General features: G+C 42.9%; 1 protein-coding gene across 2 annotated transcripts in view; it reads right to left on the reverse strand.

Annotated features, from left to right (window-relative positions):
- The window catches only part of HSPA12A (heat shock protein family A (Hsp70) member 12A), an 88,392-nt gene that overhangs the window by 58,802 nt on the left and 12,091 nt on the right, over positions 1-17,499 (reverse strand). Inside the window, exon 1 of one of the 2 annotated variants that reach the window (XM_083844141.1) lies at positions 3,236-4,738. The exons of the other annotated variant lie outside the window; for it this stretch is intronic. Within the exon in view, the coding sequence (XP_083700267.1) occupies positions 3,236-3,263 (28 nt within the window). The 5' untranslated portion in view covers positions 3,264-4,738. Of the gene's footprint in view, positions 1-3,235; positions 4,739-17,499 lie in introns of those variants that run through there. 2 annotated transcript variants of the gene reach the window in all.

Raw genomic sequence — 17,499 nt, forward strand, 5'->3', positions numbered from 1 at the left:
GTGAAATCGTTAATGGCAAATCTCATCTACTTTACATTAAAATAAATAAATAATAGCAATAGAGCCAAGCTCCCCCCAAAGGTTGCTTCATACCCACTTACGGTCATGACTGCTCTTGTTCTTCTCCTTGGGAGTACCATCACTTGAATGCAGTTTTTTATTATTTACCCATTTTCCATTATTGTTCACTGAAAGTCTGCATAGCTTTTTTAAATACCCAAATAAGCCAAGTTGCTCTTTCACAATACGTACAGACTAAACCTGCCACAGACAGACTTTACTAAAACCATAAGTGTTGCACTCTTTGAAGTCAAACGCTTCTGAAATCCCGCCTTACACAACATCAAAAAGTAATTCAGGTACAGAAAATGGAGGTGATGGGATCCTTTGCTTCAAACTAAAAAAGTATTTTAAGATTTCTTTTTTGAAATAAAGGTATGGTTGTCTGGGGCAGTTATTGATAGAATAAGTGGCATCATAGTAGATGATAGCAAAAAGCATTTGGTAGAAAAAAGTACAAGGTAAGATAGCAGTCAGCTCGCGTATTGCCCCAAACAACAGTGACAGAGTCAGAGAGCGTAACAGAACCCTAACCTTGACGTTTATGTGCACGGACCAGCTCTTTTGTAGCTGAGGCAGCACTCTGCTCTCCTTGCACAGAGCCAGCCTCCTGAAGGCTGCTCTAACTTGGGAGTATTGGTGGATAGCCGGCTGAATATGAGCCAGCAGTGTGCTCAGGTGGCCAAGAAGGCCAACGGCATCCTGGCCTGTATAAGAAGCAGTGTGGCCAGCAGGTCGAGGGAAGTGATTGTGCCCCTGTACTCGGCTCTGGTGAGGCCGCACCTCGAGTACTGTGTTCAGTTTTGGGCCCCTCGCTACAGGAAGGACATGGACGTGCTCGAGCGAGTCCAGAGAAGGGCGACCAAGCTGGTGAGGGGTCTGGAGAACAAGTCTTACGAGGAGCGGCTGAGGGAGCTGGGCTTGTTCAGCCTGGAGAAGAGGAGGCTCAGGGGAGACCTCATCGCTCTCTACAGTTACCTGAAAGGAGGCTGTAGAGAGGTGGGGGTTGGTCTATTCTCCCACGTGCCTGGTGACAGGACGAGGGGGAATGGGCTAAAGTTGCGACAGGGGAGTTTTAGGTTGGATGTTAGGAAGTACTTCTTTACCGAAAGGGTTATTAAGCATTGGAACGGGCTGCCCAGGGAGGTGGTGGAGTCACCATCCCTGGAGGTCTTTAAAAGACGTTTAGATGTAGAGCTTAGGGATATGGTTTAGTGGAGTACTTAGTGTTAGGTCGGAGGTTGGACTCGATGATCTTGAGGTCTCTTCCAACCTAGAGAGAAATCTGTGAATCTGTAAACTTCAGCTGGCACCCAAAGCCACTGCAGTCTATTCCTGCTCCTGGCTGCAGATAAGTTTGAGACACACTGGTCACACCCTCGGGACCCGCTTAAAACCCTGCTACCCCAAACATCTGCCAGACAAAGCAGCCCCTGGACAGGACAGAGCTCCTGGGGCCTCAAGCAGCCCTCGGGGAGCCTTGCAGCCCCCTCCCTGCTGCTGGCCCAGCGGGAATAAACTGAACACCCAGACCAAAACCTTACTGGGTGTGTGCCGTAAAGGCAAACTTGTCAGCTGGATCAGCATCACCCAGTTCTAAGCCAAAAGCGCTGAAAGTCGGTATAATTAGAAGTTTTACACGCAACAGCTCCTGGACACGAACAGTTTCATCCAGGCTCACGTTAAGCAAACTGCAGATACCGCAATGCTGCGCTAAGCGAAGCTGTGCAATGACTGGCACTCAGAGCATGCAACACTTTGCTGCTTTACATCCAGACATTTCTTCTGCGCATTGCACGCTGCTGCAATAAATGACTGCAGCTTCAGCACTGTCAATACAGTAACACTCCCTAAACCACGTTTTATCCCTGAAGTCTTTTTTTCTCTGACAGCTTCAGCATTCCAGAGACTGGAAAGTACATAAAGGTTTCTGGCGTAACAAATCATTGATTTACTACCTGGTATTCCACCTTCTAACAAAATCCCCTCCTGCACACATTCTCCCTGTGCCACGAGTTACTTGATTTCAGCACTGCACTGCCCTAACCTTGCAACTTAGCAGAAAACAAAGCACACGACACCCTGCCACCCAACAGACAAATGAACCTGTCACTCTCTCCTCGCCTTTGTCAGCTGCTTGCAGGAGAACTGCTACAGGCAGCTTCACACAAAACAGACAGAAGAGACTTGTTTTGGGAGGCACTTAAGGAACACAAACACGAGGGGGGAAAAGATGCTGTAAGGATCATCTTGAAGACTCAACTAGCTTCTAATTATTACTGTTGTGTTGTTTGAAACAGACAGCCTGTGCCTCCTTTTATTCCACACGCGCTGCGGCTAAGCTATTTTACTCTAAACATTCCCCGGATCCCACCACGATCCGTATAAACTCAACCTTTCAACTTTCCCCACGAATTACCACCGCCACCTTAGGCTCAGCATTAGTTTTCTCAAATCCCTGCAGCGCTGTTGGAAAGAAGGGACGGGGAGATCGGATGCAACCGGGCTGTGCCTGCATCCCCCTGGGTCTGCATCCCCCACACAGACCACCTCACCCCCAGGCCCCCCATCCCTCCCCAGCCTCCTCCCCACACAAGCAGACCCCCCCCATCCTGCAGTGAGCCTCGTTGATGGGTTTCATCAGGCACAGCGCGATCACGAAGGGACCCAAAAACCACGGGACCCTCGTTTGGGGCCCGCCAGGATCCGGCCCCCAGGTCCCGAGCCGAGACCCGCAGCCCCCGGGGCCGCCCCCACCCCGCTCTCCCACCCTGCCGCCGGGTTTTATTGCACCGCATCGCCCCCCCCCCCCCCCCCCCAGCTACAGACACCCCCTGCCTTTATCCCTCGCCCCCAGGGGCACCCCATTTCCAGCCCAGACTCCCCTTTCCCCCCCGAGAGCCCCCCAAGCCCCCCTCAGGCCGCCGCTTTGTCCCCGCACCCGCCCCCCCCCCCCGCCTGCCGCAGCGCCGACCCCCGGGGACGGGGCGGGCCAGCGCCGCCTCAGGGGGGTCCTGCGGGGGTCACTGCAGGTCTGCAGTCCCCGGTGTCCCCCAAAACCCCCCGGCGTCCCCTAAAACCCCCGTGGCAGTGCCCCCCACCCCTCCTCCGGGCGGCTCCGGCCGCCTCCCCCCCCGCTCGGCGCCGCGCTCCTGCATTGCGGCGGCCGCCCTACCTGCCGCGCCGCCCTCGCTCTCCGACATGGCCGGGCACCCTTCCTCCACCTCCTCCACCTCCTCCTCCTCCTCCTCCTGTCGCTGCCCGGCTGGGCCCGGCTCGGCTCGGCTCCCTCCCGGCCCCACCCCGGCCCTGGCAGGGGCGGCGCGGCCCCTCCCCGCCGCGGCACGGCTAATCGCGACGGGGGGGGGGGGGAACGGCGAGCTGCGGGGGGCGGCGGCGCTGCGGGGCTCGAGGTGCCCTTGGACAGGGCTCTGGCACCCCCCCGGGCCGAGCTCCGGTACCGGGAGGTTTGGAGGTGATCAGAAGGGGCTGCAGGACCTGGGAGAGAGACGCGCCCGCCGGCGCTCCAGCCGTGAGAGTTTGCCTAAGCGAGGAGAGCCGAGGGGAAAAATGAGGCTGAGATCCTCCCGGGCGTGATCCTGCAGCTGGAGGAAGCGTTTTCCTGTCTCCCTCCCCTGCTTCTTGGGTCTGTTCTTATTTTCCAGCCTCAGCAGCCATGCGTGCTCTGAAAGCGCTGCTCCCACGGAGCAAATAACCGAGGGCATGAACTGTGAGCACGGCCTCAGCCCCTCCTGACTCCTGGGCTCAGGACATCACCCCGATACCCACCACAGGTCTTTGTTAGGTTCACACAAAGCTTGTCCCGAGTCCTCCCATCGAAGCTGTCGCTGTGACCAGGCAGGATCCGGGGAAGCCCCGGAGGGCTGGAGAAGGTTGGAGCAGAACCCTACAGCCTGCAGGTGCTTACTCAGCACAACCCAGGTTTTCCCCAGGTTCCCTCCCTCAAAGCGTGGCTCTGACAAGAGCCCTCGTGCCATTAGCTAGGGCCCCTGTGTTTTGTTCCCTTTGAGGAGCCAATTTGTGGCACGAAGGTAAAACCCCAGCGAACCACCTCACGTGTTCACGGCCGACCCGCAGAGGCCTGCACCAGCCCTGCGCGCCCTAAAACGAAGATTGCCTCCCCAAACCTGCTGTCGCGACCAGAGCAAACGCTCGGCTCCCCAGCTCTCTGCCTCCCAAAGGGATTTGCCAAGCCGCTGAGAAGCGGGGAGGGAAGGAGCACGCCGCAAAGGCTCCCAGGAACCACAGCGTTTGAGCACATCAGCTGCACGCGTAGCTCCCTGGGGAGATCCCCGGCCACAGGGATCGCTTGCAGGATCTGCCAGTAGCAGGGGCGGCGTGCACTGGAATTGCTGCTGCCCGCGCTCCCCCCTGCGCCGTGCCATGCAACAAAGGGGAACATCTGGCCAATGCGCTGCTTTAATTACCTATTTATAGTCAGGCTGAATATTTATGCTGCCATTAAATGGCCTCGGAAATAAGAAACCAAACAACCCCAAAGCTGGGTTTCCTGACGAGAGGCTTAAATAGCAACAAAGTTTTGCTTCGGATTAAATACACTTCAATAGCAATTGATCGTACCCTTTAGAATGCATTGAGATAATTAACAAAGGAAGGGGGAGAAGCAAAAGAAACAATCAAGAAAAACAAACACAGACCCAAATCGTATACTTTCAGGAAAAAAAAAAAAAAAGGCATTATATGCAGGCAAGTCTTCCATGATGCTTCGAGCAACAAGACAACACACATAAAAATAGCATTTGCTGGGTACAGACATCTATCCGAATGTCAAGGCAGTGACTACATTATTCAGTATCAAGCCAGGTTGCCTAAGTTACGCGCTCAGCTGTAGGTGTTTTGAATAATAGGAGAATATTTGAACGCATGTGACTGCTGGTTTCAGAAATAAGACCCTTTTCCCAGAGAGCTTAGCATCTCCTTTTCAATCTAATGAGAAGAACCAAGTAAAAAAAAAAAAAATAGACTCGCAATCTAAAATATAAAACATAGGACTAAGGCATCTTAAATTGTGTTTTGCTTTAGATAGATAAAACTAAATCATACTGAAAAATACTACAGAAAAATAAAACAGTACATTATTTTTTCCCTGTCAACTCTCTCCATTGAAAACAAATTAAAAATACATTTCATATGAAAGAAAAAACACTTTCAGAAAGGGTTACCGTAACAAATAAGCCCACTCGAGGGCTTGAAACACTTTGTTTTGATTCCTTAGGAAGTTTGTCACATTTATGGTCATTTTGATATGTTGTTTGGAGTCTGTGGTTTTAATGGCTGAAAATTTTATAAGCATAACAGGAAACGAGTCTAAATATAACAAATAAAAAGTAAGAGTACAGCAGATAGATTTTGAAAAGGATAGCAAAAGTAAAGTCATCTACGTTCTCTGAACACCTGCTCTAATGAACGTATAGATGAGCTAATTAGCTTGTCCCCTACACAAGATTCAGCTTTAGTGCGGATCTGGAAAGAATTTTTTCTCCTTCTCAGTGAACCAACATCAGCTGGTTTAGTACGTTGCAAGGGAGTAGCAGCACAAAGGAAGAACCTTTGAAACGTCACAGTATTTTTGTAAGACTACCAAGATACCCATCACCGTTAAATTCAAGCACCTGGTCCCGTATTTATTATGGTATTAGTCTGACTATGCAGAGAAATACGATTACTGCGGATGCTTGGGATAGCATTCTGTTCAAGTTCCCTCTCAAGCACCTACTCGGGATTGATACCTCTCAAACACAATCAAGAACAGTGATTTAATATACTGTATTTTTCATCCACAGAGCACTTCTCCTAGGTTTCTAGAAAGCTGCAGCCTCAAACCATTCAATCCATCACACAAGGGGTTCAGATATGCCAACATAAACTGACAGTACAAGAATAATCGCTGTCTAACCTCACTGATTTTAACAGAGCTACCACATAGATGTTAGGCATTAGCATCAATGAAAATTTCATGAGAAGGCTGAAGATCACTACAGTGCCCTCTCAGGGCCATATTCACATGGTGTGAGTGCTGCACAAAACTGTGGCCCGCCAGTGAAAAGAGCTACGTGCTTCTCACGCATGATGATGAGGGGCTCGGCAAGGCGCTGCTGGGTAGCACTGAGAATCAGCGAGCTGTAAATGCGAGGCACAGAGACCTGGAAGGAATGCAGGCATCTGGATATTGCTTTTAATGCGTCTGACAGCAAGATGTACAGATCTTATTACAGACGTGGAGATCAGTGTGCCACATACCCAATACCAGCACCAGGGAAAGTGGTATCTTTAAAAGATACAACACATTTAAAGCAAAAGAAGAGAAGGCAGGTAAGCATTCCTCCTGTACTGGCAGCTCAGGAATGCCTCCAAACGCTATGTCTACCTGCTCAATTAAAATGCCTGGGGTAATGGTTTCATACTGCAAAGATTCCTCTGAGGTACTTTCTGGAGCACCATTAAACATATAATACCTGATGTTTTTGTCATCTGCGCAGTTATTGCAACCTCCTCCTTCATTCCAGCTGTATGGTTTTCCACTTTACAGCACTTTTACCTCTCCAGCTCTGCACATTGGTTCATGTACTAATAACTTAGAAATTAACTTCATTACCGAGTCAATTGGCAATCTGTGTTTTCCTAGATGAAGTTGCTATCTTCCCCTTTCCTCTTATTTTAATACTCAAGAAATCTTTGTAGAGACAAGAAGAAGAGCTATTCAGCGCTATCACAGCTTTTCAATAAAGAAAAATATGAGCACATACGAACATGAAGGGTTTCTTCAAAAGAACAGTTTATACAGTTTTCACCTCTTTTATACATTTCTTGTTCCTGGTATCCCAGCATCAGTTGGAAATGCATCATTCTCAGAACAGAACCTGCACAGGATCACAGGATTCTTCACCGTTTCAGAGCATGAGGTTTCTGCAACAAACTTGCTGTGCTGTAGAAACTGAAAGTGGGGATCTGGTGTCCATGAATCTCTGGCAATACATTACTCCTTTGGAGAGTACTTTCAAACACAGAAATGGCAGCCCATTGCTAACCACTGCTCCCACTGTTGTTGTTGTTGTTTTGTTTTGTTTTTACACCTCTTTTACAAACTATACAATTTAGATATGCTGAATGAACAGTCTCTCCAGTGGTAACACGTAGTAAATGTTCAAGAATCCTATTGTGGATCCCAACGCTAGGTGCTAAGTGCACAAGGCGAAAGACGGATTCAGTCCCAAAAAGTTTCCACTCGCATTGTATGTCCTGAACTCAATTCTTCCTTAAATTCACTGTTCTTCTTCTACCTTGGTTGTATAAAAAATAAATTATATAACTTCATGAGATCATACTGTTCTCATTTTCCAAAAGTAACAAAGCTGCATGTGCATCAACCCATAAGCCTAGCTTTGTTATCTGGTTCCTGTGAACATACACAGTGATTAAATAAGTAATGAGCACATCAGTCTCCACTGAAGTGAACAGAAGCGGCAGGTGACTACAAAAAAAAGTGGCAGCCACCTGCAAAAATGAGGAACTCCATTTTGGGCAGGCCAAAATCCTGGATACCCTACTTCTTCTGACCTCTGCTCAAGGGAATACATTGTACCCCTCAGGAGGCATGTCCAGGTGTTACTGTGTACAGCCATACTTTGCAGACTGCTTCACTGAATTAAATGGCAATACCAAAATAGCAGTGTTATTTGCAGTGCGAGTAGTAATTTGGTCCTTAAAAATATCCTGTACCAGACTGATTATAACGAATTTGACAGTGTAAAGGAGAGCCAACTCAGAAAATTATCAGCCTTGACAAGTCACAGAGGAGCATAATCTCTCATTGTGCACCTGTGATACATAAAAACGTCATCACAGAAATATATCAAATATAAGACAGTTACCAGGCTCCTACCTGGTCCAGTTCCTGTGGTCCAATTAAATAGTAGAAAGAAAAGGCAACATGTTGAAAGATAGGCAGCACAACTGACACGATGCTCCAAATAAACTTTATCCAAGGGGAAAATTTGAAACTAGAAGGATACGCAGTTTCCACGGATTCATTACTCATAGGGAAACTGTCCCTGCGGTTTTATGTAGGTACATGTCAGGTTGGTTACGGGTGGTTTTTTTCCTAAGCCATTTGAGAAACCATGTGGCAAATATGTAAATATAAGGATGTCAACCTAGATCATCAGGATAAGTACAGAACGGATCAGAAGAGTCGGCTCTACAACGCCCTTTTGATTACATCCATCTCACCCTGTATCTGGGAGGCAGAAGAGGTCGCAGACAGACGCATGTAGAGAGGAATAAAAGAAGCTTAGAGGCCAACTGAAGAAATGCTAAAGCAGCCTAACAAAGTCATAGAGCAAACAATAAATGACATGATCGGCTTTACAAGAAACTATTTGAAGTACACAGGGGAATCTATACCTACACCTTAGGCTGAACACATTGATTACTTACTGGAGTAAATCTTAATGAATTCACTAACCTCCAATTCAGCAAGGTAGCAGGGCTGCTAAACGTTTTAGATTTTGAAGGGAAATGAAAAATAACCCAAAGCCCTCTGACACTCAAAAGAGGTGCCTAGTGAATACTGGAAATGTTTTTACTATAATATACATGTTTTCATAGGCTTTACAACCTTTAAAATTTCATGCACACAAACATTGTATGATTTGATTTTTGCTTCTAAGTATATTCTCCAAAAAGAAAAGTCTAAACTCTTAAAGGTCTCTTATAAAGACATGCCTTAGAAAGGATCTTGAAACGTAATATTCAAATATAAGTGATGTTAGATTTTTTTTTTTCAGAGAATAACTTTAAAATATATATATTTACAGAAATTATACTTAGGACTTACAATGGTACTATTTATTCAGTCATTGGTAGACAAAGTATAGTAAATTACACAGATAAGAAAAAAATAGAAATACTCCGAGATGTAGTGGAAGTGGGTATGTTAGTATGAATCCCCTTGTTGAAATATGTTCTTACAAAACATTTAAGAACATTCCGATAACTAACACATTTGGAAAAATTAAAGGACTAAATCAGTCAGTGACTGAGTAAAATATTTACTTTTGCCTAAAATATCTGAAAATAACAGTATCTTGAGTATCACCAACATTTCCTCAAAATCTTAATGTGCCACTTGTCTCTGCACGTTCTTTTTTAACTACCACATGCTTCTATTTTTGGAATCCTTAATGAGGGCACAAGTCCATAAATGAAAGTATCTAATATCCCAAATGAACAGAGGGAGGCTTTCCGCTTGCTATCTTGATATCTATCTCAGCATGAGACAGATGAGACCTCTGATGTTTTTTTCTTCGTTGTCACCAAAGGGATGCCAATTCCATAAGATTATACCACTCTATCACTGGTTGTAAATCCTTTCTGAAGGAAGACACTGACACCAGTTTTTGAGGATTTCTAACCATGGAGTCTAGTATGCAAAAATGAAGGTTATGAATCTGTAAGTCATATTATTCCTGTAAAGGTGAGGAATTATTTTGAGCGGCAGTAAGTAATTAAAAAGTCAAACTATGTAATAACTAACAGCTCAACAATCATATTACAAAGATAGGACTCTTTTTAAGAAAAGTAGTTCATCTTATACAAGATTAACATCACTGAAACAGTTTCTATAAACGAATGTTGATTTAATTACTACACTGGGTACATAAAAAATAGAAACAAAAATAAGCTATTTCCTGTATTTACACAAATGTAAACAAGAATACAGTCTGTCCCTGTCTTCAGAATTCAATCATAGATAAAGAAAGAAGACAGCAGAGCTCTACTGGCTTACAAAAGTAATTGAAATCGGAAACGGTAATTCAAATCTTGCTTTGATGAAACAAAGCAGTGACTTGGAGAATGCTGTTATTTGTCCATTTTCATTTAAATACAACAATCTGCACCAAAATCTTTCAAGTGGAACATACAATGCAAGAAACATCCTTCCTCTTAAAAAAAAATCTGTTGATTTTGCTTGTGGTATTTTCAATAATGATTTATTATTTCAGTCTTCTTTGCCAGCAGAAAAGAATCTTGTTGACATTCCTCTAAGTGTTTAGGCTAAATCATTGCTGAAGTGCTTGGTCCTGGTAATTGAATAAACCAAGAATTTGTTTAGGAGAAAAACTAACACTTTAAATGTTGCCCCTTTTTAAAACTTAATTGCCATAAAGCTGTCTTAATTCCTTGAAGAAATATAATCATTTTAATTTTCTATTTCATTGCAAAAGAATCATCACATAATATTGACCCCATTATTTGCAATAAAATTTGTTATTTATTTATTTATTTATTGGTGAAAATTATCATTTTGGAAAAGTCAAAAGTAATTATTTTAGTATACTATGCATGCATATGTATCTTATAAAATGGGAATTTTCACTGACCCCAAAAATATGCCCATTCCTTTTTGCACTTAAGACATGATGGCAACTGTGATCACAGCTTCTTTCAGCTGGATCTGAAGTCTTTTCAAACCAATGGAAAATTTCCCATTGGTTTCAATTATTTTTAAATCGGGCCACCAAACACTGACGATAGCTGTCCCCATATCTGGAATCTGTAACAGTGGATGTAATGTTTACTAATATTTCCAATATTCTTGAGTTCACACTTCATTAATCAGTGCTGTTACACAGAAACTGATTGTCTACAGCACCAGTATGACTGTCACAAAATTTGGATTCAGATGTTTTAAGAGGTCTACATAATAGTTTTTTTGTTTGTTTGTTTGTTTTGTTTTTTTTGTTTGTTTGTTTTTTTGGTTTTAAGAAAACATGAGGACAGAACATGCTGAGAGGGAGACTAGATTGTTTTCAGGATCAGGCAACAACAGCAGGTCTGAGCAAGGACATTTGGAAGCCCAAACAGATCAAATGCACAGAGATTAATGTGTTCACACCTCAGATGATCTTTGTTCATCCTTGTTGTCCTCTCTTTGAAACAAAGGGCAGTGAAAGTAAATGTAGGTGCTTCTTTAAAATCAGTTCAGCAGAAAAAATGTCATATTGACAAGGAGCAAGCACAACATAAAAGCCATCACTAAAGCAAGCTGTATTCAGTTTGTTTAGAACGGCAGCATAACCTTTCACGTGAAAAGTAGTACTTGATACTGTTTATAAATAGTGAAATGTGTAAAAATACTGTTTAAATCCATTTGACATCTCTCTTTCGGAGGACTATATTTTTGGCTGAGTCCATATTTTCAATCCTTTGCCTTGAGCTTGCATATGACTGCTCTGTTATTTAGACAGTAGTGACCTTCTTTTACTAATATAAAGAATGGGCAATTTTAAATTTGAATGTACCAAACTACTGCCACTAAAGTATAATTTAATGCAGTGCTTGATATAGGCACAGCTCTCCTCCCGGAAAAGCTTTCTGCCAAAGAAACAGAAAAGAAAAGGAGGAGACAAGCCTACACCAAATCAAATGGTTCACTAACACAATTTGTGTACCAGCATAAAGTAGGTCTTCAGATTGCATGATTTAAATAAAAACAGGTAGTAAACAACACAAAAAAAAATGAAGGCATTGCTCAAGAAACAGAAGGATCACATGGCAAGGAATGTACCACAAGGAGTGACTGCCGAGAGAGAAATAAGCAGGAGGAGGTAAGAAAAGTGTTTTCTAAAACAAGGTCACCGCAGAAAAGGTTTTGGATTCCAGTCTATGTTTATAGCCTTTGGTGTCAAGCTGTCCAAGAACAGATCCAGAAAGACGGACGCTGTAAAAGTAAATTTTCTCTGTCATCCTTTTTCTCACCCGAGGTGCTATCCGTCAAGGCCTATAAACTTCACTGTGGATATATTATGTTAATAAGACATGAAATACTGTATATAGCTACAGGGAAAATAGGGTGCTTGTATCAAATACATCTTCCTGTTCGCTGATGCAAGATCTGAGGAGTATTTTTGGCAGATAAATGAGTCTGGAATAACATTAACTTAAAATTGTATTCCCAGTTGTAAACTGCCTATGCAGACAATGGGCACGTGAACAATGCAAACATTGCCGTGAATGGCTATTTATGGTCAGCCTTCCTGGTTCAAGCTTTTCAGCGCTAGATATTAAATTACTACAAAAGCAGCACACTTAACTCTCATCATCTCAATTTTGCACTCGAAGCAACTCAAACAAGAGATTTTAAAGTCAGTTTTTCACAGGCATCCATAACTTGTTTTCCATAGCACCGCATGGGTGCTGTGAGGACTCGCCATCTCTCACTAAGCTAGGGAAAACAATAGTTCAGAAGCACTCTAATTCTGAATGGTTAATTTTAGAGTTTCAAAGAGTCTAACTTGCTGCTGCTTTCTCTGAGATGCAGAAACTCAACATTTGAAAGAGGAAATATCTAGTATTTAGAGCACTCGCAGATAGCTAGATGACCATCTTTATTTTCAAATTCAGCCAGACACCTAACCTTCATTGAAAAATCAAAGGAGATAATCGTAAAATTGCTTTGCAAAGCCAGCCGGAAAGCTGTCTCCATTTCTAGGTCCTTTGACAAACCCATTGGCACAAACATTTCCCCCTGTAATGTATGTTCTTGTGCATCCGTGTGTGTGGAGAGCTTCTGTAAGATTTTATGCTCTGCTTGCAATTATAAGGATATTTGCTGGAACAAATACTAAATTTACCTTGAGATAGTTCTCTTAAAACTGTCTTCCTATAGGTGTTATAAATTACTCTGTTAGCCAGAAAGAATTAGTTTATTGAGTAAGCGATCAGCAAGCAAAACAGCGCTGGGCGGCCTGGGAGTCCATGCTCCTCCAAACGGTTTATAACATAGGTATTTGAAATTTCAAGGACTTTTAAGGACTTACAGTTTTAAGGACATGCAGTTACTATCAACAAAGAAGGGAATCAGTTGTACTTAAATGTGAAATTTTTTGTGGTATGTATGAACAAGTTTTACATGGATGCATACCATAACTCCCTTCTGATGTGATATTGTTTACAGGCAAAACAATTCTGAATGAATAGCTGCAATCATAGATCTTTTCAATTCACTGCTGAATCTCCTTGTCAAAGGCTTTTTGGATTGTAGTGCTTGGCTGGCCCTTCTCAACCAGCACAGCCGAGTAGGGGCACCAGGAGCTATGGATCAGCCCCTTTCGAGGCTCTCATTCATCTTTTAGGGATCACTGTTTTCTCGTAGTGCTACATTAGCGTATTTCTAAGCGTGCAGGTACCTAAGTTATTGCCAACTGGCAGATGCTGCTATTCCTTCACAGCTAGTAATCTGCCTGCAGCTTCAGCTCTAGCTGATGTCTTGGGTTCAGAAACAGTATTTTAAGAGTACAAGTTCCCATGTTTTCACTGCTAGCTCCTTCTGATCCTTTCAGGTGCTCTGAGCATGCCAAAGCCAAAAGGTGACTCGCTGTACAGACATACACAGTGGAAGAAACCAGTGCCTATTTTTCCTTGCTTTCAGACAAATGGGTGTTCTGACAAAGAGACAAACTTTCTCTTGCAAGAGGGATACCGAAGCTCAAGACCTTTCCAAGTCATTCTCAGGAGTTCTCAGCATTCTGTATGCTCGTTTACCATTTTCTTCGTGCAGCTTGTTCACACACTCACGGTGCTCGTTTAGACAAAAGCCTCTAACTCCAGATAAAATTCCATGTCTGGGAATCCCCCAGGAAGTGCCTGCTTGCCCAGAGACCATCTTAGTCCTATCACAGTTGCTGTTACTGTCTTGGCCTAGTAAGATTTTCTCTCCACACAGCTGACATTTGTGAGGACTTTGGTTGCCCATCTCTTCCCTATAAATGCTTGAGGGATTGCTGGAGCTGAGGACTCCATCTGGCTGCAAGGCTCGTGGGAGACAGGCACTGAGGTGTTCAAATGCCTTTAAAGGTCTATTGAAAACACTTCTTTAGGGCCAAGATCTCCTAAACACTCTCTAAAACACAAAGTCCGTTCAGAATTCAGAAGAGGTTGTTAGTGGCAATGCAAGACACCTTGAATCTGGAAAGAGGGGGGACAACATAGCGTGAACCTACTGAGGGATACTTACCTCCTTAGTATTTTTTTTCAGGTAAACTGCCAGGCTGTCTCCACTGCTTGGTTCTGCAGTGTAACATAATCTGAAGTACACACTCCAGTACTGCAGAGATGCCAGATTTAATATACAGACCTATTTTAAATAGGCTTATGATACAAAGCTTAAAGCAAATGTAGATTTATATTTTAAAAGTAACCAATGGGGAACAAGGGCATGTAGTTTTGCAGTACAAGAAAAAAGTTTGACCAGAACTTCATACTTGTTTGCATGACAGCCATCCCCACAAACCAGCAGGCAGGAGCTACGAAACTCTGCTAAAAAGGCCCAAATTAAACTCTGCAGCTTCATCAATAAAGGCTCCTCTCTCCTTCCTACTGAAATCAATCATTTCTTCAGGAAAACCTTATGTGACTAGAAAAATATGCTGTGATCAAAAGCTCAAATGTGCAAAAGATGGAAGCTATGTCAATGACCCCATGTCAACGGGGTCAAGGATCCCTAACTCCTTGTATCTAATTCCCTTAAGATTCAGAGGAGGGAGAAAGGGTGAGGCTATAATCCTGTGCTCTTGCAGTTACATCAGCTCCTGCAGTTAGGCCTTCCAGACAGATGATTTCAAACTCATGCTGGATTCAAACTGTTCAGGACTTTGAACACTTGAATCAACCTCTTCAAATAAGGCAGCAACCACTTTCCACAGCAGCCAAAGCTTCCAATGACTGCAGTGCATTATTCAAGATACCGTGTACTACACTAATCTACTCAAGAGGTGACAGAGGCACAGAAAACTGTGTAAGGCCAGCATCTGAAAGGAAAGGTTGCAGACTCTTGGGCAAGCACAGATGATAAAAGCATTCCTGGCGGCTCTTGCTATCTAAGCATTCTGAAACAGCCAAGGACATCTTCAGAATGGCACAACATCATCTTCAGAAACTCCACTCTCATTATCTATTTCATTTGTGCAGTGCTTGTTTTGTCCCTTAACAACCTTGCATGACCCTCTTTAAAGCCAATGGAAGTTAAACACACTCAGGCGAGAACAAAATGGAAAACAACTGTACACAGACTTTGACTTGACAGACAAACCTGAACCCGGTAACATTCTTAAACAAATGTTATTTTGATTTGCCCCTTTAGGCCCAAACACATAACACAGGTCCAATTAGGATCCAAAACCACAATTGCCAATGTTGGTGAGGAACTGGACACATCTTGTAAACAGAAGCAAAACCACACACAAAACCCGAATGCAAGAACAATCAGCAGAAATCTAAAATAAAAGCTAAACTGATCGGAGAGAACAAATCTGTGATCGCGTCCCCACATTTCACAAGGGCAACAAAAGATGCCACACTGCTCAACCCAAACCCTGTTTGTCCCAAGGCCTGAGTTTTACAGCAAATCTGTATCTTTAGCTTACCTTTTATCCTTGTGTGTAAGTGAAGTAGCCTCAAGACTTCATTCAGTGCTTTTCACAAAAGTCTATAAGCACTCAATCACTGACAAAATATTCAGACCTTCTCAGTGTTGTTCTTACTATCCCTGCTTTTTCAGCATCCCCATGCATGGTGCTCAACATGTCAAAAAAAATTTAGGCTAGGAGCTGCAGAAATACACAGCCAGTGCTTAGTGCATAGCTAATGGCACTGTCCCAGCTGATTAATTTGTGCCCTTTGATATGACCTTTTTCTTTAGCCAAGTTAATGTGCAAGCTTCACTTTGTGGAGGAAATCAATCAAATTCTGCTTACAATTTTAGGAGTGTAAATCTGAAGCAATTTCATTGTTTTATTCCCAGTGTTACAGAAACACAAATACAGTGTTTCATACAAACAACACTATGAAATATGATGCATAGCTAAAATCAGGAGACACTCGTAATGTATGATGATTTCATTCTGGATTAGTAACAGCGTCCTACAATGCAAGAGGAAAACAAATGCAAGGTAACTTCAGGGGTATAATGTGAATATCCTGTACACACTGCTAAATTCTGAAGTGTTCCCAACAACAACAACAAAAAAGCACGTTGTCACTGGTGAAGCACGTACTGCTCAGCTGCTATCAATAAATAAATAAAAGGCTAAGATGTATGGGGAACAGAATTAAAAAATTACGCCTCAGATACAAAGCTCTTAAACACGACACTGACCTGGAGAAGTGTTCAGTTCATACTGTCACATAAATTGTATAAGAACTGAGTAGGGTTCAAAGTGCATGATAAGAATGACTAAAAGACATTTTTCCACATAACAGGAAATTGTTAAGATTGGGATTGGACAGAGCTGACAGACAACTTTAGGAGAATGCTTTGTTGACACACAACTCATCAACTTAATAGTACAATAATAGATTGCAAATCACAGTTTTTTCATAAAATTATTTCATGTTAATTGAGAACAAATAGTGCCTCAGAGTTCAACATTTCTTATTTAAATAAAATAATTTACCATATTCATTCAAACAAAGCACATCCAGGCTACACGATGATCTCTTAGAAGGCTTGGGAAAAAGTCAGTAGAAATAGGAAAGATTAAAAATCCCCCCAAGCATGGCAGATTAAAAGATTTTCCATTGTAAGACTAGTAACTCTAAGAGCCTGATTTGACTCCCCAGGTAGTATTCAAGGGCAGAAGAGAGAACCTTAATTCCAACATCTAACAAATGTCTATAACCAGAAGGTATCCCGAAGAATTACAAACAAGCTATGTACGTAAGCCAAGAAGCTGGAAGAAATGACATGCTAGAAGAATATCAAATGGTGAGACAGAACGTTCCCAAACAGGCAATGGCTAGTCAACTGCCAAAATTATCCCTTGCCCTACAATAATATACACATCAAAATCATACTTTGCACACATTAGCAGGTTAGTATAGGAAGAGGCTCTGGTATGAATACAAAATCAAGGGTGACACTAATAACTTCTCTATTTCTTGAAGATGTCCTGTGTATTTCTGGAAGCACTTTTGTGCAGACAAGAGACATTTACTTAGGCCCAAGCAAGGAACAGCAAACACCCACCCTCTAACTAACAGGTCCATTTCAGCAGCCAGACAATTCTTACAGAAAGTTTTGAGAACAAAAAGCAGCTAGCTAAGGGAACCAAAAATGTCTGGCATTCAGAGGTAGCAATCACTGACAGACAAGCATCTGCCCTGAAATCCTAATTTCTGGATTTTACTGACTATCCTAAAGTTTTCATTTAAAATTATTTAGCTTTTATTAACATTTTTCTTCTTTATTTATTTTCAGCGTTAGAATGTATGGCAGTTATGTGTTGTAGCTGTGTCGAGAGACTGGAATTAGGTTTACCAGCACAAATATATCAGAAAAGACATATAGAAGACATGTCACAGAATGTATAATGTGCTTGAAACTTATGTCCAAGGGCT

This window comes from Anser anser (genome assembly GCF_964211835.1).
Source record: "Anser anser genome assembly, chromosome: 7".
NCBI lineage: Eukaryota > Metazoa > Chordata > Aves > Anseriformes > Anatidae > Anser > Anser anser.